The following is a 26,886-nucleotide window of genomic DNA, read 5'->3' as shown; positions in this document are numbered from 1 at the left end:
AGTACAGGGTCATGAGCTATTCTGGAAACGATTCATGATACAACATCCCAGTGACGGCTGCTCTTTGACGGGACGTTAAGTGAGTCATCTTGGTACAGAAATGCATCATCACAGAGTCACATTGGTATCAAATGTAAATATATACAGTAAGAGGCTAACAGTTAGGGCTGAAGTTCACATGATCCTTGGCAGTAATGATATATTACCAGAAGGTTTCCAAAGATGTCGTGACTGGAATGAAAGGGTCTCACAGATTACATTCACTGAGGTTACATATGAGGATTCATGTTATTACCAGCTGATGTATCATTATAATTACATGCTAACAGTTTACGTTACGGGGCACATATACTTAATAATAACTTAACTGCTTGTTACTGAAGTACAAATCATGAACAAACCGTAATCAAATACAGTTGCTACTTGAGATAAAAGATGCGTCACAATTCGTTAATGATGAACAAACATGACCGGTATTTTACTTGTATTATTCATAACTTGTTCCTTCAGTAGTGCTTTAAGTAGTTTACAAAGGTTTACAGAATTATAGTAACAAATATAGTAACTTTGTCTGAAAAAAACATGCATCACAATTAATTGATGATGAATTTACATGAAATCAGTATGTAACTGGTTTGTGGTTAAATAACACATAAGTAATAGTATAATACTATATTACTTGTGCGCTGTCAAGTAAAGTGTTAGTAGTTATATTGATAAAGCTCATCCAATTAACAGGAGATTTCACAGGTTATGCCAAAGAGGGCCCGTGACCCAGTAGAATAAGCGGTTTGGAAAATGGATGGATGGATGGATGGATGCCAAAGAGGGGGCATGAAAGGGGAGGGCGTTTGACCTTTAATTCTCCTGAAAGGGGGGCTGAAGTGACCCTTTGTGTAGCTCTTGTGATTCTTATTTTCCGAGGTATTAATAGACACCACGATGCGTTTTAATATATGCAGATGAGGATAACATTACCAAACACAACTCGCAAGAACAGAACGTCCAACAACGCACAGTGTTGTATTTATATAATGTGACCCTGAGCATCTTAAAGGGATAGTACTCTTTGATGCTGTGCACTGTCCATTCGCTTGTATCAGCATTAACTACCAGAAATGATCAAATCAGTCCATCTAAGAGGTTCTTGGTTATGAGGGCTGGCCTCTATACGCACAGGTTTCTATTGGGACACTGAAGGTGCATGTCAACCAGCTGCACTCCGAATGATATATCTGGCACATAGCCTGCTAGTAAAAATTACCACTGGGTAGAATTCACCCACAAAGATTTGTTTGACCCCCATCCCCGTTCGCCACCAGTCGGCAAAATCTAAAAATGCATATACTAAGGGGGACCTACTGGGGTGGTTGCCGGACACCCCATGAAATTTATTTCTAGCTATGGGTATATTTATCACACACACACACACATACATACATGCATGTACATATATACATACCTACACATCCATACATCCATATATGTCATGCCCTGCTCGTGCCGATCCTGCCATGGGCCACGCCCCCCCTCGCTACCTCGTGTGGAATCCGCTTCTTACCAGCTGTTTCTCATTGTTGTGAAATAGTCCTGTGTATTTAAGTCCGTGTTAGAGCATGTTTCCCCAGTCCGGTCATTGATGTTATCTGTGGTATAGTTGTCTTCTGATCATTGTCCTGCCTTTAAACCCCGTATTTGCCTGACACTTTGGAGTTCCGTCATTGTTTCCTCGCTCCGTTCCCCAGCCGTACATAACACACATGTTATGTATGTGTGTATATATATATATATATATGTATATATACTCATAGGCCAGACGCACATCAGAGAGCAACAAGCCCCCCCACCTCCCCGGGTGCAGGGCTTGGCAATTAACGCCCGCAGAAATTGTATCAGAGGCAACTTGGCTTTAGCTTGTGGGATATCTCTGCCGAGTCAGCAGTGGATAGCCAGGGAGTTCAGCGCCGGCAGGAAATGGTGCCTCATCAGCGCACGTGGGGGGGGGGGGGGGGTTATATTACCATAAATGCAGAGGCAGGTACCAGCTGGGGGGAAGCAGGGCAGTCTGGAAAAATAAAAAAGGGGTGATTCTTTCAGGGAACCGTGCTTTAAGAGTACTCCTTCTGCAACGAAGTATCTGAGGAGGCGCCGCGGTTTTCACACTACGGTGGTTCCCAATATGGCGAGCCGGTCCGCCTGCTGGACCCTTGCGAGGGCGCGCATCGTCATTTCAAAGCCCCCAGATAACGCCGCCCGCCCATCCATCTTCCAGCCGCTCATCGAGCACGGGGTCACAGCACTGATGGTGCCGTTTAGTCTGAAATAACATCTAAAAAAACATTTAGATGCTAATTAACAGCTCAGCATGATTTGATCCCTTTAAAAATACATGCTTGGCATTAGCTGTTCATTGGCCATCTGGCATACGGGCATCCACCCATCGGGCTGATGGGTGCGTGGGTCGGCAAGATCTATTGCTCTGCAAATGTTGTCATGGGGAACCACACCCCCCTCCCCAAACGCGTTCAGCAAAATCCATTACAGGGGACCCCAAAGTCTAGGCCTAGCTTTTAATCCCAGTCCAACCCTGCTTGACATCAAGTGAGACATGGGCAGGTATTTAATGACCACTTATTTGTTCAGTTATAAGGCATCTGAATAGAATGTGATCATGGGGTCTTCCTCAGCCTCAAGTATAGCTAAATTGATGCCATTGAAATGGTTGTTGCAAGCATATTAACGATGGTCAATGAAGGACTCGATTAAACTGATTAATGGTGTCTGGGCTCCTCTGTTCACTGTCAGTATTAAGGTAAACGCTTAGCTGGTAGATTATAGTTATAGGGTATGTAGGGCTCGTTATATGTTTTATAATTGCTTGGTTAGTTAGTTTTAAGAATGTTTCTACTCCATTTTGCTCGTTTTCTTTAAACGTAGGACTTTTTGTCGGTGGAAAAAAAGGGGGTGCAGTATTTCTGGAAAGACTGGCAGATGTTCAGATATGTAAAGCTGGGGTAGAATACCAAGCTCCTCTTGGAGACTAGCCATCTATGAGCAGTGCAGTGTGGTGACCAGTGGGTGTCCGTCTAGGCTCCTCTAATGTGAAGCACTACCCAGGGGAGCCCTCACTGGGGGAGGGGCAGAATCCTGGAAGTTGCAGATGATTGGGTATGTTTTCTGCAGAGAAGGAACTTTCCCTGAAGCTCGGTCCAAAACTGCAGAGATTAACAGCGCAGCTCTGCTGCATCGGGGCACACGCCAGGCAGGTGTGGGCTGCAAGCATTTATCTCACTGGCGCATTTCACTGCTGGCATCTGCAGACAAAAATAACCACCCCCCCCCCAACTTCTTCACCGGTGAGACAGAACGGGACAGAGATGATCCCGCAGATCATATGGGGCCCAGCCGTGGCTACCTTCATCGGTGCCTGAAGAAGATCTCAGAGGATCTCTTCGATAATCACCTCATCACCATGGTGCCCTGCAAAGGCACACAGGTCAAGGAGCAAACCAGAAATTCAGACCCCGTACAATGTGGCATTTTTTGATGGCCTACCACGCCAGGAATTCAGACCCTATCAACTGTAACATGACTTAAAAGTTGACGTTTCAAGCTTGAACTTACCTCCCGGTAAACCTGTGGACACGTGCCTAGATTATGCCTTAGGATTGTACCTTTTAACATTCATGTTGCACAATGAATAATGATGATGAGTTTTTAATGCAGCCGATGATGATGTCAGGCCCTTCGCAAGCCTTTTGCGAGCATGCATTACCCCTGAGGAATCTCCCATCGATTTCTGATGCATCTCCAGCCTCCTTAACTGTTGAGGATCCCTCGTCATAGGCATTTACTCCAGGTCCTTGCACAAGCTCCCTCTGGTCCTGATATACACAGATCACCTCTTCACCCATCTTCTCACTTCTCTGGTTCTCAGACCTACACTAACCCCCTGTAAAAAATTTTGGTTCTCCCTCACGAATCCTTGTTTATAAGGTTCTCATCAGTGTTGCTGGATATATCCTCCTAACATCAAGATATAGGGTTTCATGGCTGAGGAGCTGCATGCTGACCCTCACGTTACCAAGCGCAATGACAAGCATTTGATGTAGTGGTGCAAATGAGCAGCAACCCCCAGACACACTCCAAAATCTCGTGGAAAGCCAACCCAGAAGAGTAGCAGCTGTTATAACAGCAAAGGGGAGACAAACTTCATATTGATGCCTAGGGATTTAGAATGGGATGTCATAAAAGTTCCCTTAGCTGTAATAGCCAGCTGTCCCAATACTTTCACCCATATACAGGTAGTGTGTTTTCACAGGTAACGGTACAGAGCCCATAGCCTTCGTGCTGCAAACCTGAGCGAATACCGTTAAGGGTGGCTGCGGTTTTAATGGACCAGCCAAGGAATTTATTACATCAGTCTCAAGCAGTGAGTCTCAGTGCCCTATCAGAAATGCTAAGAGACACATAAAGCTTCATGATTTGTGAAATCATTTATTTCCATAATACCTACAGCCTAACCCCTTAGGTCATTCTTTACCATACTGAGCAGACCATAAAAGCTCACCTAACCATTCTATTGTTTATTATGGTCACAAACATGCTTAATTGCTTATAATACTTTAGAATTAAAATGTATACAGTACAGTGCAAAAGTCTTAGGCACTCAATAGAAGATGTTTTACGTTATTTATCTGGGCAGTAAGTGCACATTTTCTTAGAACAATAACATATAATTTAACATAAGAACATATGAAAATTACGAGTAACACAATAAACACTATTAAAAATGTCTTCTGTTCTCCAAAAAGTTACTGATATCTACGTGGATAGCTAGAAGATGATCACCACTTCATAATAACAAATAACACTAGGGAAAGAACCTGAGAGGTATTTATGAAGTGATTTCCCTTTTAAGGGTGCTATGGGCAAGTGTACTTCTGTCATGAACAGCCCCAGGGGTCTCTGGGAGGACAATGCGATACGCAATGATGCAAACAGACATCATAGTAAAATGGTAAAGATAAATATGGGATTTTTAAATGACATTTACTTAGGGTTACAATATTCTAGGAATTTTCAAAGTTGGAAACCTATCATCAGAATTAATAGGAATATTTGGGAATTAATGGGAATATATGGGAATTTATGGGAATATAGCTTCACTTCCCATGGAAAGTTTATGGAAAGTTTCTGCCACTTTGTAACCCTACTTCCCATGGAATGTTCCAGGAAAGTTTTCAGACATTTACCGGAAATTTTCCCCCCTTTTACAACCTTCCAACCTAAGCAAAGTTAACTAAATAACAGCAAGCGAAGGGTTAAACACCAAAAGCCATTTCCCAGGGATGACTGTCAGGTAAATCTGCAGCTTATCTCAGCATATAATAGGGGAGGCTCACAGGAGGACCACCAAAGCCATATTTAAATTGGAAGCCACCTAGAGATAATCAGCATGACTCCTGCTGTAAATAATTGGCTCAAAACACTCCCCTCTGCTTTTCTGAGGGGCATTATGCCTCAGCGCGGGTTTACATGGCAGGGCGGCTATAGGGAGGTGATACCATGACAGCTTGATGTCCCCCAAGGTCCTGCAGGGGTTCTAAAAATAGCTAGGAACGTGACCTCCAGTACCTGGCTGGCGGTGATCAGACAACCTCCCCTTGGCAGGAGAGACGGGCTCGGTTAAATCCACACAAGTCAGTTCATGAGTGATGTCCTTACATCTTACGGCCTGAGAGCAGTGTCGCCACAGTCATATGAGAGCATTTTATGAATGGAATTATCTACTGGGATTATTAGAAAAAAAACACCAATCCAACCGCAGCTACAGGCAATCGCAAACCGGAGGGATTAACATGGTCCCGTAACCAAAGTAGGCTCATGATCACTCAGTTCAACAGAACATAGTGCTAAAATGTACAAGGAGAAAGGAGAAAACTCTGACAACCGATAGATACCCGTCAAGCACAGTGATGTCATTTCCTCCTGAGAGATTCACAGGTGTCGCCATAAGGAAAATAGATCATGATATAAAATTAGCACCGAACGATACTCAATATCATCTGTATCTTTGAAGAGCAGTCACTGGAAGTATTGATGCACCAGCCTACGAACATAATCTTCATATAAAAGTTGTTGTGTGCTAAAAATATCAGTGCATCCATCCACTCGTTCTCCTTCCAATCGCTTATCCAGAACAGGGTCATAAACTGGAGTAAAACTATAGTACAGCTCTATATGGACAGGGGTAATTAGAGCTACTTTAGACTTGGGTTCAATGTAGGATAGAATTTGATTTGGTGAGGGGGGGGGACACATCTTAAAAATTTAAAGGCAAGGGTCTATTTATAGGGGGTACAAATGAAGTCAAATTAAATATTGAGGGTACACCTCTACCCCCCCCCCCCCCTCCTAAGCCATGGATTAGATTATAGAAAAATTCTGTTCTACAATAAGTAATGCTACACAACAACAGGATCAGTCACGGAGAAGCATTTGTTATTGTCAATGCCGTATGTATTATTCAATTTCAAGAGAAATGTAATTGGCGTCAAACATAATGCTGCAAAGGATTTAACAAGATGCCTCTTGTTTAAGTGACACAGTTTATGATGGCGCCCTCTACTGGAACCAGGTGGTCCTTCCCTTCACCCTCTCCTTTATGTTTACATTCTGTTTTTACTTATCCTATGGTTATTTTATTATTTATTTTTTACCTAATTTTATTCATTGAATTATTGTTTTGTATTTTATTTCTATTTTATCACTGCGACCTGCACCAGATTTCAGTACCTTAGGTAGCTCCTTGACAGCAGTTGACAATAAAACATCCTTTATCTTTAATCCTTTCTTTATGTACGGAATTAAATGTAAATGAGGAACAGATTCAGTCCCTGAAGACAGGGCTGTGAACTTATAAGGCTAAAAGTGGCCTTGATTAACAGGCTCAGCCGTGGTCCTGGGAGACTGGGCAGCCCAGCTCTGGGCAACTGCATCCTTCACGTCAGGGAGCTAAAATCTACGACTGATGTCATGGTTTCATACACCTGTCATGCCAGCCAGGCAGGGCAGTGAAGGAGGGTGGGGGGCAGACAGAGTGGTAGTAGAAGTATGCAGAGGGGGCCTGTGCCAGAGGGCGCTGGGTGAGGGGCGGAGCAAAGGGCCAGGGGTAGAGGATGAAGCAGCCCGGAAGAGCGGGATCTCAGTTTGACGGAGGAATTCGTATCGGAGAGGTGAGAGGTAGACCAGGAATAGAAGAGGGAGAGGAGGTGGTGAAGTCAGGGCAGGAGAGGAACGAGACCATAAAGGCGATCAGCGCAACAAACGGTTGGAACACGATGGAAATAAGCCCAGTGTATTCAAGGCAAAATGGATGAAGTAAACAACTGAATATGTATATGTTGTAAAGCTTTGCCACAGCTTACACCTTGCTTGTAGCAAACAAGCCCATTTTTTCTTTTTCTTGGAATGTTAGCCTGTCCGGGGGTGGGGGGGTGGGAGGGGTTGGGGGGGGGTTGTACGCAGCCAGCTGACCTTGGGCCCCCAGAATTTTTTTTTTCCCTACTTGGGAGTTTTTGGTTCCTCTCCTCCACTGGTTTTCTTTCCTTCTTTCTCTGTTGCAAGGGGTTCTATATAAAAGTAAATTGAGTTGAACTAAACATAATAACTTGAGGAAGTGCAGTGCGGAGCTTATCCTAGAAGTTATGGGCACGAGGCAAGGAACAGCCCATCACGGGGCACACTCACACACAATTCACTCTGGACTGTGGGGGGAAACCGGAGTACCCGGAGGAAACCCCACGACGACATGGGGAGAACATGCAAACTCCGCACATATGTGACCCAGGCAGACACTCAAACCCGGGTCCCAGAGGTGTGAGGCAACAGTGCTAACCAGTCTTGATATATCTAAATTAATTTTTTTTGTGTTAATTATTAATGTGCTTGACCTGTGATATTAGTAGAGTCCCTGGATTATTGTAACCTCTATCCCAAACACTGCTTATCCAGTGTATTCTTCGAATTATGAATGTGACCTTAAAGAAAAATTGTAAATCATTTTGGTAAGAGACGGGTTGCATTATTATTATGTGCAGAACGGTCCGTCTCCTGCTTCCTGCGTTCCTGACTTTCAGTGAGGATAGAAAGGCTCCTTTGACCGCCTTTGACTTTTTGCCCCTGGACTCCGGCAGGCACAGCTATGCAGGAGTCCTCCCCCCCCCCCCCCCCCCCCCCCAAGCACATGGCGTCTCTAGCCTGAGCTGAATTTGGCTCTTCTTTTGCTGAGAGGAGTAGCAGACCGTTTGGGTCACCGTGGGGCACAGAAACCTCCGTGAGTGTGGCCATGCTGTGCTTTGAGGCGTCACGTCTGCCCAGAAGGTCAAGGCACCGGCTACCCTGCGACCCTCGTGGTTCCCCTGGAGGTCAGTGTTCCACAGACGGATGTGTAATTGAGACTCTGGAGCTAGAAGAGACAACCATAGATGCCTTCCACTACCCAGGGCACTGATGACAGCTTTGTGTCCGGACTGACTTTTTCTTAAAGATACAGGGCCCTTAAACGAACGGGGCTCGGATAGCCAGAACCCTAACTCCAGGAACTTAGAAACACCAGGAACTTAACAGAACTGCATTGACATATATGTCTCGACTTTGCTTCTTCTGTTAACAGGCCAAGTGCTCTTCCATCCCATGCTTACAATTAACAGGAAACCGTCCCGAACTTTCATTTGCCAAGGCAAAGCAAACATTTGCATCTTTCAAATGCTGAGACAAATAAACATTGTTCTGTAAGTGATGCGCGTTATGCTGGCAAATAGTTGTATTAGCTCACACAAAAGAATGAGCACAGACAAGAAACACACACATTTTCCGCGACACGTTAATCGTGCAGTGACGTGTGGCTATAGGAAAGGTTTGGTGATTCATGTTTCTGTGAAAGCAAATTCTCTGTGTCAGTCCCGGCTGCCTCGGACGGAGCCCCTAATATAGCCCCCTAGACAGCCGCACGGATCTGGCAGCTACTGTAACAGCCCTAGACCGCAATATGGTCCCGGGTTACAGGGGATCTGAAATACTACGGTCGCCCACCAGCTTTGCACAGAAAATCACGCAGCTGAAGATAACACTGATTAAATATACAGTACTGGGCAAAAGTCTTAGGCAGTCAAAGGAAATGATTAAGGATATTTATCTGAGCAGGAAGTGTACATCTGCTCAGAAAAAAAAAATACAATTTAACATTAGAACATGTGCAAAGTAAGAGTGACACAATCAAAACTAGTAAAAATTTGTGATTACTGATATCTCGGTAACACTTTACTTGATGAGGCACTAATAATATAGTATTATTCTATTATAATACTATTATACTCTTATGTATTAATTAACCATAAACTAAGTCTTAGTTAAATGCTGGTCTCATATTTGTTCATCATTAACGAATCATGATGTTTCTTTTATCCCAAGCAGTTACTGTATTTGTTACTATGTCTGTCAATTCTGTGAACGTTTGCGAACCACTGAAGGAACAAGTAATGAGTAACACAAGTGAAATATTGATCACATGTTTGTTCATCATTAATGAATCCATGATGCATCATTTATGCATCATTATGCATGATGCAGGATTGACGCCTTTAAAATAAGTGCATACCTGAAAAAAATGGCTGTAAGGGATTCATTTTAATGGTGACTGTAGAGTCATACATATGCTTCAACTAAAGTAATCCTTGAAAGTTTACAATCGATGCATATATATACTGCATGTCTAGGTTATCCCTTCCCTGTGGTATCTATGCCCATTCCAAGCCCGCATTAGCAAACCTTTGTTGTATGTTATGCATACCCTAGCATTTTTAACTTCTTCTCCTGCTTGGATACACCATTTCCAAACTAAAGTGTCCTCATTACCACTGGACTTACAGCTTAGTAACATGCCTGCAGTTCTGTAGTAAGAATCTCTGTAAATTACAGTGGCACATGTGCCATTAAGCTTCAGCGAACACATTCCATCTTTTAATATCATGGCGTCTGCCAAATCATGAATAAAATATTTATAAAGGTGTTTACAACCATGGGTCCAAGTAGGGTGCTGTCAGGGTGACAATATTTTCCGGGTGACACGTATGGTGATATTGGCCCATGACGGGTCGGTGCACTTCTCCACCCTTGGCACAAGCACTCGGTTGGTATCACAAGTCCAAAAAAGTAACACTAAAAAAGAAAAATCAGTAAACAAAATGTGTGGGGTCCATTGTGAGAGACTGGGAGTTTGTAAATCCCAGAGCCAGAGCTGCATTTTTTCAGGCTGTTACGTGATACCCAACGCACCACACTCTCATGTGTAAATGCAGTCCTGACCATGTTGTTCTACGGCTTCTATAGTTTCACTCGGAACTGCGAACTATGGCTGAGTCAAAGGGTCAAGTGCAGATGATCCATCCAACCAAGAGCCACGAGCCCCTCAGAGAGTGGATTACTTTTCACATATTTGCACCATCCTCTGGGATCAACTTGGCATTTCTCATGAATCACGACCTCCAAGATTTATATTTGCAATGACGCCCATTCGCCATCATGTGGAACAAGATGATGTCAACCCCCTCGAACTCCTGTGACTGAACATGTCACCTGAGGTGTATGTCGAGTTTTTTTTCCCCATAATCCAGCAGGTAGTTGTCTTCGCTATGGTAGTCCGACGCTTTGTGGCACTTGAGGGATGTGTGAGGGCAGAGTTGGGGGAGGGTCCAATCAAATCCAACACAGCAAGTGGCATCATCTGGACTTCAGCACGCTTTTGAGAAGGGACATTGGAGTCAGGATCTTTATTGCCAGATGACCAAGGCCAGTGCAAATTTGTACCGGCACTGCTTGCTACTGTTGTAGACACCATGACAACAGCAGAGGTGGGGACTCGAGTCACTGATTCGTGAATTGACTCAGACTCATGTTACAAATTTGATGTCTTGTGATTCCACTCGGCAAAACTGAGGGAAAGACTTGGACTTGACTTGGACTTGAGGACAAATACTTGAGATTTGGACTGACTTGGACCTTGTGACTCAAGAGACTTGATGTGACAGTGCCCCTCTGGATACTATAACATTAATTTTAGAATTTCAGTGCATATGAAATCTCTGCTGTCTGCATTTTCAGTTAGCTGAATGCAAGGTCTCCTGAGATAGTCTGTAGGAAAGACGCATCACTCCCTGCATATACATGGACGTAAAAACTGTGAGGACAACCGTGAGTGGATACTCTCTTTTTAACCCATCTCTGCCTATAAAGAACATATCCTCCTATGTACATTCTTAAGTTAGTTTTAATCATTAAAGGTAAAAAAAACTGACATAGGTAGGGACTCAAGTTACATGACTCACAATTTGGACTCGAGTCATAAATTTGATGACAGCAAAAATGATGGAAAGAATGAGACTTGACTTGGACTAGAGGGCAAATGACTCGAGGCTGGACTCGGACTGCAATGTTTTGACTGAAGACTTGACTTGGACTGCAATGTTTCGACTCGAGATTTGTCTTGGACTGCAATATTTTGACTCAGACTCACCAAGGAATGACTTGTTCGCATCCCTGGACAATAGGCAGTTAACAACTAGGGTATAAACAAACAGAATAAACACAAGATACACAACAGAGAGGAGTAAACATAAGGTGGGTAGGTAAGTGAAGAACCAGCAGATGGGAGTTTGGGGTTTGCACACTGGTTATTCAGATTTGGGGTCACAAGACTCCTGGACGTATCCAGTCCACTAAAATACTCACTCTATGTCAAGGTCAACAGCTCATGTAATTGACATGGACCTGAAGCTCTGAGTCTGGCAAAGAATAACAGCAAAATCAAGCGTGTCAAACAAATCCCTGGGTTTGAAAGCTCATTACTGGCAAGTCTCCATTTCCTAGATCCCGATGTCAAGCAGAGGCTACAGGATAAGCTGCTCTACTGTGTAGGACAGAAACCTTCTGTCAGAGGAATGGTTCAGCTGTGAAGGATGTGGCATCCGACCATAATATCACACATCCTGAAGTGTTTTAATGCACAGGTTTAGCTGGGCATATTTGTTTAAGGAAATTTTTAACACACCCCTACAGTCACCAATGGCTAACAACCATCCCTTCCTCAGCAAATAATGACCATAATGTAGCAGGACCTCAGACTCAAAAAGCTCAGGGGTCCCTGACCGTGTCTTAATCTGCCGCCGCATGCATCAGAAAATATTAAACCATGTAGATATTAGCGCAGAAACATACATGCAACCAACGAAACTGAAGGGAGTGAAAAATATGAGCACTTTACGTGTGTGTTTGCGTTAAGCAGGATTTAGCTCGGAAGCATGATGAATGGTCGCTATGATTTAGCACCTGCCATTTTAATGTAGCCCCTGAAAGAAACTGATCTCTCCATACTTGCGCAGGCAAGCCCACTTTTTAAATAGCTGTCTAAATTTATCCCAATCGCGGACGTAATCGAAAACCTGGCCTTGAAAGCTTTTACTTAGAGAAACAGCAAAATGCACCAAAGGAGCGCAGAAAACTAACCAAAGTGCTGGGGGATGTGAGGACAGGAAGTGGGCAGGATGAGGAGTCAGGGTCCTTGCCACCCCACTGTGAATCCTGAAAAAAGTGGGCGGGGACTGAAGGCCACAACCACACTGGATTGACAGCCACAGTCCCCCAGGACTCCTCCCCCTGAGTCAGGCCATGCTGAAAGTAGCTCAGTGCAGGGGGGCGGGGCAAACTCTCACGGTCACATGCTCGCCCCCGACCAGGCGTCAGCTAGCCGTTTCACTTCTGCCAGTTTAAAGCAAAAAAAGTCCCTTGAAAACTGAACCAGCATCCCACACAAAACAACGACAAGTAAAGAAGGTAAATAATAATTCACTTCCTGAAAAATAAGAAGTTAGGACATGGGGAGAGATTATAGAATGTAGTTTCTCATTGCTTTGGTCTATTGACATATTAATAACGGGCAGAAGGTGTTCCTCGTGATTATCACCATGATTCGCCCACTGTGAATATGCATTAATCTGATTTGTGTTGCTCTTCCTTACAGTTTACTGGCTTACGCTAACCCTAGCCTTCTCTTTCTAACCCTAACCCTCTCTTTCTAACCCTAACCCGATGAAGAATGCCCTGAGCCGAGGATATAGTTTGTCAGGCTCAAAGGCCCCAGCCTCTCCAAACAGCCCCTGCGTGCTCAGCTGGGGGAGCTGATCCCTGGAGCTCCAGGCCTGCAGGCTTCTCTCTAATAACAGCTCGCAGCTGTTAGAGTTGAGAGCTGAGCTCTGATCATGCCTGACAGGAAGCTCTCTCTCTCTCTCTCACACACACACACACACACACACACACACTCTCTCTTGTTCTCATGCGAGCCACTTTTCAGCAAAAAAACCAGGAACACTGTATTAAAAAACACTGTGAAACTCTTACACGTCCTACACAGTGTCCTCTCTCCCATAAGCATAGCGACAGGCAATAATGCATCACTCTGGCATTTAAAGGAAGAGGCAGGGCACCAAAATGCCCATTCTTTGTTGCTTATCTGGCTGCTTAACAGGGCTGGTGAGTCAAACCAGGCCACCAGTAGTATTTGCCAGAGGCAGAGCATAACACACCTGTTACTACAGCCAGTTAATGAGCAAGACTCACTGGCCAGAATGCATTCTGGGACGGAGTTGAGGAATCAGGGTGGCCGGACGCTTCGGAGGGGGCTGGACAGCACATAAGTGGACAAGGCGTGCCAATTATGTCACACACACAAGGAATATGCTGACTATTTTTGTCGTAAGTTAGATATAAAGAGCACTGAACAGGGTAACTAATCGCTGCCACCCATGTGATCTCCCATGCACTCCTGAGCATTTCCCAGAAATCTCTGCTGATGTTATTTTTTGTACAGAGTCTGTCATGTAGACTAAATTATCATTCTAATGCCAGAGGTATGAGGTATTTCTGTTAAAAATATGGCTACTATTGTTTGTTAAGACATCCAACCATCCATCAATCCATCCATCCAACCATTTTCCATAACCACTGAGTGCAGGGATATACATTTACTTTGGAATTCATCCCTGGAAGCAGAACAACCACGAAAAGGGGAAGCCTGAATGTGTTACCTGTCTAACACAGGGTACATAAGTATCACACTCTAATGTCAGGATAGATAGGTAGATAGGCCTACATGCAAAACCACAATTTATTACATCACATACAGCGATTTATTCCAAGTTCTCCGCAAGTATTAAATGCCAATAAAACGAATTACCTTCATTATGAAGAACTTAACAGGCAATCGAACATGTTTTGCTGAAATTAAAATGGAACCCGGATTAATAGAGTGGGTGGATGTCACGCATAACATCCCACAAAATAATCTGCAGAAAGAAGTACCCAATATGTAGGCCTAACTAAAATTATGATGGTTTGATGACAAATAAGTTACGGTCTGAGCAGTGTGTAGTAATACCGGGGTTTTCTTTTCGCTTAAATTATGGCGGTCTGTACTATTCGTGCTTTGGTTTCACTTTTAAGATGTATACATATCCATTACACCCACACGGAAAATACACTAAGCCTGCGTGCAATAAGGTCAGTGGCTCAGGCTTGGGCGTGTACCGTACTTTATTTATAGGGCTGCCACTTTAGAGAGGATTTCACTACATAGGTACCTGTCACCTGCGTGGCTTAAAATTCTGTATAATCGTTTCGACGGCGAGCCGATTATTACGTGTCTGTAAAGGTTCTAAAATTACCTAGTTACGGATTGCAGATGATCGAGTTTACGTTTACATTTCAAAAACGCATTTATATCAGGCTTCGCATTATTTCATCTGTGTTGTTCAGGAATAACTGCGTTGTTCGTACAAATGACCTAGGCTATTACACAGCAACTTGTAAGTGATAATAATTAATAACAATCTGTTCAATGTGTTGTATCCATTATAGCAATAACTGTTCCATAACAAATGGATTGTAATGTTTGTGATATACTATCAATGAAATTAATTGAAATGAACGAAAATGCCAGAGATTAATCGAGGACGACGGCTGATTGCGTAACTGGTAAAATACGTTGTATCAAAGAATATTGGAAGCACTGCATCACTCCAAAATACAGCGTTTACAAAAATCAGGAACAAAAATATCGCAGATACTTTCGCAACTATAAGTAGGCCTATAAATTCGATTTCTTTTTATCTATATTTTTATTTGTGCTATAACAGATCTTTTATCTGTATATAAATTATAGAAATAACCCTAGAGGCCTATTGTATTTAATAATATATGCCTAGATAGAAAAAAAAGAATTATTTTCGGCAGAAGATGAATTTTTCTAAGACAGGGAGCTGTTCGTTGATTCGGGTGCTGAACTTGCACTAAATATTTCACCCAAAAAAGTCGAAGTAACCTATCAAATTGTTTATATATTTTTTTGCGAATAATTGGTAAAGAACTTTATACTTGCGAGTTTTACATGCATGCATTACACGTACTAGCTTTACACCATATTGCCTAAAACCTAATATATTTTTAAACACTGAATTGTAATGTAGGCTATTATTGGGCGCAATACGATAGTTTCCATTACGCAAACATAACAAGAAATCTTCAAACTTTGCTGCTCATCCTTAGTTGCACCAGAGGACTGTCAGACGAAGAAATTTAAATAAGCTGAAAAACAGATCTCTTCGTATCTTAGCAAATACGTGTTGTTTGAGAATGTTAAACTATGATTTTGAAAACAAGCACTTTAAAAAGTAAATCCCAGGATTAATAAAAAGAACTAATAAAACAGCTAAATTCATGTGTACAATATCACTATAATACTATGAATAAGGAAAAATAATATTTATTGCATTTCATCACCGTCACTATATGTGTGTGTGTGTGCGCGCGCGCGTGTGTGTATGTATGTATATATATATATATATATATATATATATATATATATATATATATATATATATATATATATATAGTAAAGAGTATTAAATGACAAACCGATTAAAATAGCTCTTTAAAATATTTCTTAATTGACACATCGTAAAACGCTCCCAGGAAATTATGAATAACCATTTTTTACCATTAGTGCTGCCAGTTACTGAGTTATCCCCAGTAATGCCAGATTTGCAAAGGGCACAAGACAATGAGAGAGTGTGGCTTTTAAATGGTGCCCGGTTGACGGCATAGTCTCGTCTGCAGCAAAAGTAAGAATTTCCATATGCTTTGTGTCCTGTTATATGAGGCAGGCAGCTGGAATGCCGCCTCTGCTACTGTTACCAAAGGCATCCGAAATGACAGCCGTGAGCGCCTCACAAACAACTGTGGACAAGAGGCGCAGAGCAGAGCGACAACTCCACTAGAAGACTCCGGTTGTTCCACTGGACACCGGGGAGTGAAGCGGGGATTCCCGGGGACTTGTGTCTCACTCTTTTTCGTCTCAGAAGCGTCCCGGATTAAAATTATAACAACAAAGACCTTGCAACATCGGGGGAACCTAGCGAATGGAAGCGCTCCAGAAAACTTACCGAGGAGACACCAGTCCTTACAGAAAGCTCCAGTCCGACAAGGGTCTTTGTAATCCCGGGACGCAACAGGAGGAATCGAAATACGTGGATTTGGATGATTTGCTTGCCATGAAAGCGGAAGGTACAAAAACTGTAAAAGTTACTTTTACCGGGGAGGGGAACCAACTGGCTATAATTAAATGCAATAATGACGCGCCGATTTCAGGGGACAAGACAGCAGTCGACTGCAATCGGAGGGAACATGCTGCTTACATCCCCACCAATGACTGTAAATATAATAATGATGAACATACCGGGCAGGTCAGACCCGAAAAGAGAGCAGCGAGTAACCTTTCGTCCGAAACTGCGTCTTCCCCGGACTCTCCTAACGATTTCGGGGACTGTGACGAAGTTCCAGCCGACAAACGGGACGCTGTAGGGGAGCATAAACGGGACTATCTGCGGCAAAGTTACGACACAAAAAATACTTCGTTTGAAATTGAAGAATTGCATTACACGGATATGTATTTGGCCAGGAAAAGTGAATCGGACGACGGCGTAAGCGTGGTTTTATCGGAAAATTGCACCCCTATCTGCGCAGAGGACGAGTCTCACTACATCACGACCCATGAGATACAGCTGTTAGAGTTAGACCACGACGTTGACTACGATTTCGGCGGCGGATCCTGCTGGGACATTGAAGATGACAACCGGGTCTACTCATTCGTCGACTACGCTTCTTTTGACAGCGACGAGACGATCGAGGAAGCGCAGGTATTAGAAGACAAGACTCTGGCGAAACTGAAAAACAACCAGGGACAATCTAATAACACTACGCTCCTGTGTCGTACTAACGGGGCGGCAGTCAGCACTAAGCAAGAACACGATCCGTGCGACTTGGACAAATGCGCCAGTCCGGATGAAATCCTGTTAAAGCACCAGAACGGCAGTGGGAATTCTGTGGGACAGATCCATCTGTCAATCAAAACCGCTTCCAGGGCTATAAACGACAGGCGCAACAGCCTGGACAATGAAAACCTGCATTACTGTGCTAAGCACGACGGAGACTTGAACGGCTACGTTTTTAAAAGCCAAAATGTAAAAGCAGAGGCAACATGTGACAGGTCGAACTGTTTTATCCCGGCCCCTGGCCGCCTGCATATTGGCAGTAAATTAAAGGGGAAAGACATCGCGGAGTACTCCAGTGGGGCATCCAGTTCAATAAGCGAAATGGACGATGCGGATAAGGAGGTGCGCAATTTAACGACGAGGGCCTTTCGGAGTTTAGCCTGTCCGTACTTCGATGCGATTAATTTCAGCACCTCCAGCGAGTCATCTGCTTCAGAACACGGCTTGGGGCTGAACAGGTGGTCTGCATTTGTTGATCTAAAGTGCGGTAATCTGACGCAGGGAAGGGAGCAAAAAATGTCCCACAAAAGTTCAGCTTCGACGTTTGAAATAAACAGTAATTCAGAGACAAAAGGCAAACACGCATTACCGTTACCCAGTCAGAAAGGAACCCAGACAAAGATCTTCGCTCTGAATAGCAGCCTGCCTGATCCCAGTGGCACATCGTCATCCACGAAGAAAATTGAAGTAAAGAGCAAAGTGGGCGATGGGCAGAGTGAGGTGATAACTTTAACAGAGACTCTGAATTTTCATTGTAACATACTGGCGACTGTTGACGACAGAGACAGGCATGTGAAATTTGCGGAAAATGCTGCGGGATCAAATTCGGCGGATGAAGTTACAAGCACCATGCCAAGTGAGCCAGGAACTGAGGACAGCCATCAGACCGGCGAGACAGGGGAGGCCATGGATGACACGCAGAAAAAGTCCATATTTGCCTCCAGTCTTCTGAAAAATGTCATTTCGAAGAAAATGCAGTTTGAACAGGAACGTAAAATGGAAAGGGGAGAGATATCGGACACATTCCCAATTCTGTCTCCAAGCTTCCTGTGCAAAGACCATGAAATTCCTAGGGAGAAGGTCACCGCGGAGGAGACTGAGGACCTACAAAGGCAAGCCTCTAAGATGTTAGAGACAGGGTCAGGGATTACTATCCTTTCTCTGGACGAACTCGGAGACATAGTGGACAGCAATTCATGTGAGCCGAAGGATAACAGGCAAAGAGATGGATCGTTAACTATTTCACCTGAACCTAACAGCGAGGCAGCAAAGGAAAAGCCGGCAGACACGAAGATAGGAGCTTCGGAGGCGACCAAGAGCACCCTCCACCGTAGCCACAACAGTGCATTTCGGAACTGGAGGGAAGACGGGCTGGAGTTTCGAAAGGAACAGGAAAGTAAGAAAACTCCAGCTAAGAAGCTAACGTCGTTCACGGACAACTTCGGTAAAGCAAACTTAGACCTCGAAACGGGGAACAGCAGACTAACTAAAATGTCCCACTTATTCTTGCCAAGCATACAGCTTCCCTGCAAAGACAGGGGACAGGCGAAAACGAAGAATAAACACCCACCCCACAGCATGACTGGGCAAGGAGAATTAAGAGACACCAGATTGAGCTTCAATAGCACTGGCGCCACAAGCGGTGTTGTGCCGTCAAAGCCGCCTGGAATCAAAATAAGTTTGCGGAGTGTGAAGGACAACAAACCAAATCCGTTCAACATAGCTAACCTGCTAACTCCGAACATAGTGTCCAGTGGGACCAGCGCTGTAAGGTCGGCCGGCGACTCCAAATGCCAAACGCTTATCACATCACTGAAGGGAGAGATGATGGAGAAAGTGCCTCATTTCATAGTCAGAGACATCAGGGATACCAAGGGAAAGATGCAGCCTCCGATTTACCAGGTTAGAGATGTGCGTAAGCTGGTCAAAAGTTCTTATCACTTTGTTTCACTCGATAATCAGGAAAACAAACCAGCAGGCGCAGCTGATTCAAATGTGGAGCAGAAGGCATCTAAGGAAGAACCCATGAGAACCACAGCATCTCTGTCGCCCCTAGTTATCAAGTGTCAGTCAGTGAACACAAACAGTAACGCGAAACAACTGGAGAACATAACTGCAGTCTCGTGGAAGAGGCTTGCGGAGGGTAAACCTGAGGTTGACACGTCATCTTCCCTCGTGCCTGCAGACGACGCTAAAAATAGAAGCATACTAGTGAAACGTGCGACGGGTCGAGTTCCTTTAGCTACCACTAAACAAAAGGTCATTGACGCAGGTGAAAGGAAAGCCGAGTCGAAAGTGGCTAACCAGGCTGCCATAGAGAAACTGAGGGCAGCGGTCAAAACGATGGAACAGCTCTACGTCTTCGATCGGAATGAATGGAAACGTAAAATCCAGGCCCCCAGGCCAGTTACAGACAGCCACGTACTTTCACTTATTACCAGTGCGGAACAATTAACTACAGGAAAATCGGAATGCGGAGCAGAGCCCGGAAACCCGACTGGTTGCGCAGCGGCAGGTAACGAGAAGTTAATCCAAGCAAACTCCCACCGAAACTCAAATCAGTCATCCCCAACATTGCCTGCTGTTCCCACTCCAGAAGAAAAGGAATTTCTTAAAACGTTACACATCCCATTTAATCAAGAGGAAAAACATTCATTTAGAGTAGCATCTCATCAAAGCGGACTTTCCAGTAGCAAAACAGCATTCCCGATGGGGGATAAAACTAGGATCATCAGCAGCAGTAACAGCAACGATAAAGTTCTCATGTCGTCAGCACATCCTCGTACCAAATGCTCTGCCTCTAAAAGCCCAGAAGCGCCTCTGTCATTAAAAATATCTCAAGCTAGGTCTGCAGCAGAGGAGAAAGAGACGCCCAGTTCCAGTGAAGGGAACCAGTCGGCCCTCTGTGATTCTGAGAATTACCTGACTATACCCGTTAAATGTCACGCCGGCAGAGAGCCGATGAACAAGTCGACTAGTACATGGTCATCCACTAGTGCCAAGCACCAGGACCAAAGCCCCGCCAGTCACTCTACCAAAGCCAACGCAAGGAGACACAGCAGGCCGACAGCCAACAAAATTGTCATCTCAGAGACACGGTCCCCAGACTCCCCTACTGCTACCATCTACCATCACTCCCTGCCCTTGGCAGCACAAGGTGTGCAACCACAGGTCCTCTGCTTTTCACAACCAGTGCCTACGGCAACGGCGACACCATCGGCCGAGTCCTTCCAGCAGACCCAACGGAAGATGCTACTAGATCCCACCACAGGGCACTATTATCTGGTGGATACCCCAGTCCAGCCAACTACGAGGAGGCTGTTTGACCCCGAGACCAGACAGTATGTCGATGTCCCCATGTCACAGCCATCAGTGACTCCCGTTCCTGTGTCCGTCTCACCTCTGGCACTCAGCCCCAGTTCATATAGCCCTGCCTACATGATCTACCCAGGCTTTATGCCCTCAACGGCCATGCTGCCCAGCCAAACGCCACCAGAGACAGACAGCGGTGTAGACAAGCTCGCCAGCCAAGAGGGCACACATGGGGGGCAGTCAATGGACGCGGTATGCTGGGAGAGCCCTTACTGTAGCCCCACAAGGTGGTGCCCACAAGGCGCTACCAAACCCCAGTTTATCACCGGCAGGGGCTCCGAGGCCATCCAGTGTCCCTCTGATGGAAAGCCTATCATCAGTATTACAACGCAGCAAGGCCCAAGAATCATTGCTCCACCATCGTTTGATGGAACCACTATGAGTTTTGTTGTAGAGCACAGGTAAACTGCAGGTGATTTTTTACATGTAAGTACTCTTGATCTCTCTGTTGTATGCATAGTTTTGAGATATTTTTATGACACACTGCAATGATCAGAATTATAGTGCGTATTTTATTCTTTTAACAAAATCATAATCACAATATCCATCAGACTGAGATATGAACGGCGTGGCTGTGTGTATTAAAGGAAGGGATCAGAAGCAAAGGTCTTTTGAATGTATTTATTCATTTTTTAGTGTAGAATGAAAAATGAGAATAATATCATCATATAATCACCTGCAGAATCATTCAGAATATTGACCATCGTATCCATTTTAATTTGTACATTATGGTTCTGGTGGAATCTTTTGGGTGTTTCCATGTTTATTAGTGTTGGACAGTTGTATCTTAGTCTGTTTTGCTTGGTTTCGCTTCCTCCTTAAGACTCTGCAAACAGGCACTTTATCTGCAGCAACTGTTTCTCCAAGTTGATTATATGAAAAGCTGCTTATCTGTTTATGAGGTATTAGCTTGCTCAAGTCATCCCACCATCATCCAGTAAGCATATCACACTCAATGCCTTTCCTCGTGGGCGAGTGTAGAAAGTACATAGCAGCAATGTAAGACTTGCACAAGGAGTAGTGTCTGTGGTACTGGCGTGGCAAGTTCCAATGCCTGAAGAGATGATGCTATTTGACGACCTTGGTTTCAAAGTCATCATATTGTGGAAGAAACCAAGCCTCACATTTTTAGTATAAACTTTGTTATTAATATTTTGACCACGGTATTCAAGGGCAGTCATGTTCTAATGGTGCTTTTATTTAGCCGTATTTCCACATACGCATCCTGCTTGGAAAGAATAGCCTAATTCCCGGTGAAGATATTTGTTTATGTAAGCTAGATCGAGAACCAAGGTCAGATCATAACCCTGGTAGGCCAGCGGGCATTGCGGTAGAAGAGGGTGTGTCAGAGGACCGCGTGGGTCGACTTTGGGCAGTGGGGGGTGGGGGAGCATGGTAGAGAAGGTCACACCGTGCCGAGCATTTGTTGTGCTGATGCAGGAAGAGCTTCAGCTGCTGGGAGACATCAGAGGCTGGCTGTTGCACCGAGGTCACCTTTTAATAGGCCGGGACTGTCAGGAAGCCTGGGCCAGAAGGCCGGCACTGGTACTGCCCATTCACATAAACAAACCACTCATAGTAACCCTGGGAACACAAAAGCCGGTTGAGTTCGCTGTCCGGAACATAAGGCGTCCCAGCAGTCATTAGTTAATAATAAGTCTTGCTAAATAACTTGCGCTGTCTGTCGAAATGAGAGACGAACCTTCTGCTGGCATCAACAGCATGTCAAGGAAAACACATTTTGGGCAGAGTAAGTTAAAGTTCAAGAGCACCATATTGGCCTTGCCCTACTTCTGCTTTCATAACTGTTTTTTGTTGTGATTTGGGCCTCTGCAGTGTTTCCGTGTTATTTGTAAATACATGGCCACCATTTTCCGGCATCCTGCAATAGGATAACAGATGTGTTGCAGGACGCAGTGGGAATGTATTTCATATTTATTAAGAACTAAACTAGAACAGTTTCTCAAATGTTCGGGTATTTACTTCTATGAAAGCATTAGAGGGCCTTTATTCAGTTGATGATGAGGTGACACACCAGAGGGCTTATTTAATAATTCACTTCCTTTCTGCTTTCCGTGTCTCTCAGGGACAATCCATGAAGTTTTCCTGCAATTCCCACAATCGCCTGGTTTTCTTGAGCCAATCCTGGCACGGCTTGGTTCGAGGTCATCAGTCAGGTCCCACTGCTGACCCGCCCAGTCGCACCTCCTCTTTCAACCTGCTCAATTCCCTTATGCCCGTCCTTCCGCATTTAGCCAACTCTCCCTTTCGAATTTCCCTTTGACTGTTGCAACCAAGTTGCAAAGCCATTGCTAAAAAAATGTAATGCATGCCAGTCACTTCACCATTACTACAACCTTCGTTGGCATGAACAAGCCAGGAAAAAAAATATCTTGAGTATGTGTGCAGCAAATGAAACTGTACACCCCAGTACACTCCAAATCCTACTCTTTCATTCGTAGATACATAGTCTTTGGGTGGTTGGCAAAAACCCTCGTACGATGCTGCTTAATTGAGGCAGTACAGACACACTTGCTGGACATTATTACCGAATGGTAATGGCCTAATGATGATGCTTTCTAGGAGACCTCAATAGGATGGTTGTGACCGTGCTCTGGAGAACAGTATGCAAGCAGTCCTGGGAAATGCGGAGCTCAGGGGAATCCCATGCAATCATCAAACTCTGCTTTGCAGAGTGAAATAAAGCTTAACCAACAGTATAGATTGCTGTCCTGCGCACTAAACAACTTCTGTTTTTGGGAAGGCTGCCACCAGGCTGCAGTGGGGCAGTGGCATACCCTTCGGGCCAGACGGCTTCTATTCGTTGCCCTTCGGCTTAAGCACAGCGCCAGACCCCTCTCCCCTCCTTGGTCTCTGAAGAGGGTCCACCTCTCATGTATCCCCGCAGTGTACATTATCATGATACAAGGCAGTGTACGACACATGGGTTACAGCAGTGTGTATGTGAGTATGGACACCCTCTGTGCAGCCCTGTGTTTGATGAGGGGCCGAGTGCACTGCAGAATGGCATGTGCTCTCAGCAGCAGGAACTCCAGCCTAACTTTGGCTCCGAATCCAGGGAGTTGGGCCTGTGCCTTTACTTTGGCAAAAGTTACCAAAGTAGTAGCAGGTCCATGGAGGCACCTGCTGGGACTTTTTAGGGGAAAGTCTCCTCTATGGGTCCCAGGCTCTGACCCCCATATAAGGGGAAGACCTGCCGCTAGAGAGGGTGGATGTGTGTATGTGTGAATTTGCATGTGTTAAGGTTATCGCTGTAGCTATAAATGACCATGTGTCTCTCTGTCTGAGTACAAAGGAGGGGTATCAGACCTGGCAGAGCAACCCTGGAAGAAGCTATTTAGCCCATGGGACTGCCATTCCCCGAGAATCTGAAAAGATGGCTGCTGCAACCAAGGAATTTTAGGCCAGAAATCAAAAAAATACCCGCAAATAAACCATTAGGTCAAGCATTTGGGTCAAAAAACTAATAATGTATAAATGCGGTCATACTCACATAACCCAGCATCTTTGGTGGTTTTTGAAAGAGCAAAACTTTAAACGTGGGCGAGCAACCTCATATTTCTACCGGTTAGTTTCACTCCGACTGTACATTTTCCATGTACGCATACTCCGGCTATTTTTCAGAATTTGAAATGAATTTCCTGGCTTCCTGGCGACCTGTATTTTTTTGGTACAAAATTTAAGAGAAATAAAACAAACTTGAATATTAAAAATAATACTGGGGCTGTAATCAGCTGAGCTGAGCAAGTTTTATTTACAAAATAAAACTGAAAACTGTGTGGCGTATTATTTAAGTCCCACTGCTGAGCCACCTGACATGCTAAGCAGCATGTCCCGCCAATGTAAGAGAGGCCAACGTGAAGCATTTCTAGATCCACGGTTAGCTAAGCATAGGTTGGTGTTATGTTTTTCTTTTTTGTTACACTAAAATGAAAATGAATCACAGGTACTCTAAACTGCTGGTCAGTCCGTTTACCTGAAGAACCTGTAGAAGTATTTTGTTTAAAACCAGCACTCTCACGCCATGTGTCTCTGTCAGTGAGAGTGTGGCTTTCAGTCGATTCCCGAGGACACAAAATGGGTTTGCACAGCGCCTTATTAAACAAAATAATAATAAACTGTTGCACTTTGAAAGATCTTAAGCTGAAGTTCCTGCTATATTTACCATAATCTATTTTTAACTTCAGATTGAGGTTTCCTAATAATAGGAGCTATTGAGACAAGTACTGTTGATAAAACGCATAACCTCATTCAACAGCCACAGCAGATTGTCATGTAAACTGTAATATTTCGGTCTCTGGACGTTGTGATAAACTGTGTTCTCTTTGTGTTTTTTTTTTACACATAGAAATTACTGCTGTCATAAATATTGAGGTAATTTTGAAATGGTTGATTGTGCATAATGGTCTGTGCACTCCCTGTGTGCTGGAAGAAGGAATGAATGTCACACTTTGGAATACCGTTAATCTCTCAGGCCCCATGGCTGCGAAACCGTATGTAGCTTCTGTTGTTGTTTTTTCTCAAAATGAAACCTGTATATGTGAGTGAACCCCCCCCCCAGATCCACATTCAGACAGAAAATTACTATCTTAATGCTTGAAGGCACCTAAAGACCAACAGTGGATCAATGTTTCACTACAGTCTCAACCTAGCAATGCAGCACATATACCTGGTTAACCAAGGTGGAAGTACATCACTTGAAATTAAGAAAAAGTGCCTACAATTCCTTCACAAGGTCAGTCTGCTGCTAATCATTAAATCTCAGATCCTGTTTCTGTTTCACATCGTACCTGACTTTGTGCCAGCCTTGTTATTGGGCAAGATTTCTTTTTACTGTGAGGTGCACCTTATCTGAGCCGTGAAAACCCAAACTATTATTGTTTGGATGCATCGAGTTTAGGGAAAACTTGTGGTTCATGGGTTTTCAAGAGTTTGTACAGTGAGCCAAGCCTTGCTGGGATAAGGACCCCTTTCATAAAAAGGAAGAGGTATAAAATCCCCTGTATCAACACGAACCTCCAGTTTGAAGTTTTGGGCTTGGGGGCAAAGAATTATAAGGTCCAATGTTTACTTGGTGAAAAAGACACTGTGGCCTGAAGTGTTTTTGAGATGAAGGTTGAACTGGACAATGTAATGTGGCGAAGGTAGGAGAGACGTATGTGAAGACCTCAAAGGATGCTTTGTAGAAGAATCGGTTGGCATAGGTTGGGAGAGGTCTGGAAAGCGGCATTCTCCCGACACTCGAAGATGCCAACATCGTGCTGCCAAATGGAACTGGAATTCCTGGGAAACGACGGATTCCTTGAAAAGACGAGGGACAGCAAACGGACTTTGGTGAATGAGGTTCCGCAGAGGAATTACAAGGGGAAATGGCGAGAAAAGTGCTGTTAGAATGAATATGTTGATTTTGCAAGCTGGTGTACATTGAGACCGATGCCTAAATGATGTACTATTCCACCACACCTGCCTGTCAATCATTATTTTCTCTTCCTGTTTGCACCCAGCTTCACGCTCTGCTTTGAACACTACCTGTTTACTCTCCCGGCCTCCATGAACCCCAGGGGAAAAGAGGGAGGTGCTGATCGCGGCCATCGCACGGATTCCCCCTGAGTGTTACATTTACGTCTGCTGGCGTCTGACCAAACTTGACCATCACCACATAGTTATCGTGGCTTTCAGAGCAGCCTTGCAGTTTCATTTAGACTTAATGTAATGGGGGAAAGTTGAAAGGGTTCGAGTTGCAGTTAGAGTTATAAGGAATCTGGGAGGGGGGTGGGGGGGTACAGATGGGGTTAAGGATAACAAGAATCTAGTTAAAGTTTTATATATATATATATATATATATATATATATATATAAGCAACATTATTTTTCAGGTGTAATTATGGGTAAAATCTACCCTGGTAATTTTCCTAAGCTTGTGTGGAAATGAATAGGTTCATTTGCGATATTAGTTTAGGCTGCGAGGTAAATAGTCTCATGTGCCCGCTGTAATATATAACTTAATTTATTGCTGTAGACATGTGAATCTTGATGATTATACCATGAAGAG

General features: G+C 44.2%; 1 protein-coding gene across 1 annotated transcript; it reads left to right on the top strand.

Moving 5' to 3' along the window:
• Positions 1-16,176: 16,176 nt before the first annotated feature.
• Positions 16,177-26,296, top strand: LOC125720549 (uncharacterized protein C4orf54-like). Its single transcript, XM_048996079.1, has 2 exons — positions 16,177-21,239; positions 22,900-26,296. Exon 1 carries the CDS (start codon positions 16,530-16,532, stop codon positions 21,216-21,218), a length of 4,689 nt encoding a protein of 1,562 aa, XP_048852036.1. The 5' UTR covers positions 16,177-16,529; the 3' UTR covers positions 21,219-21,239; positions 22,900-26,296.
• The last annotated feature ends 590 nt before the right edge of the window (positions 26,297-26,886 follow it).

Source organism: Brienomyrus brachyistius, chromosome 25 (assembly GCF_023856365.1).
Source record: "Brienomyrus brachyistius isolate T26 chromosome 25, BBRACH_0.4, whole genome shotgun sequence".
NCBI classification, from domain to species: Eukaryota; Metazoa; Chordata; class Actinopteri; order Osteoglossiformes; family Mormyridae; genus Brienomyrus; species Brienomyrus brachyistius.
The sequence above is the reverse complement of the archived record's forward strand: the minus strand, read 5'-3'. Positions and strand labels throughout refer to the sequence as shown.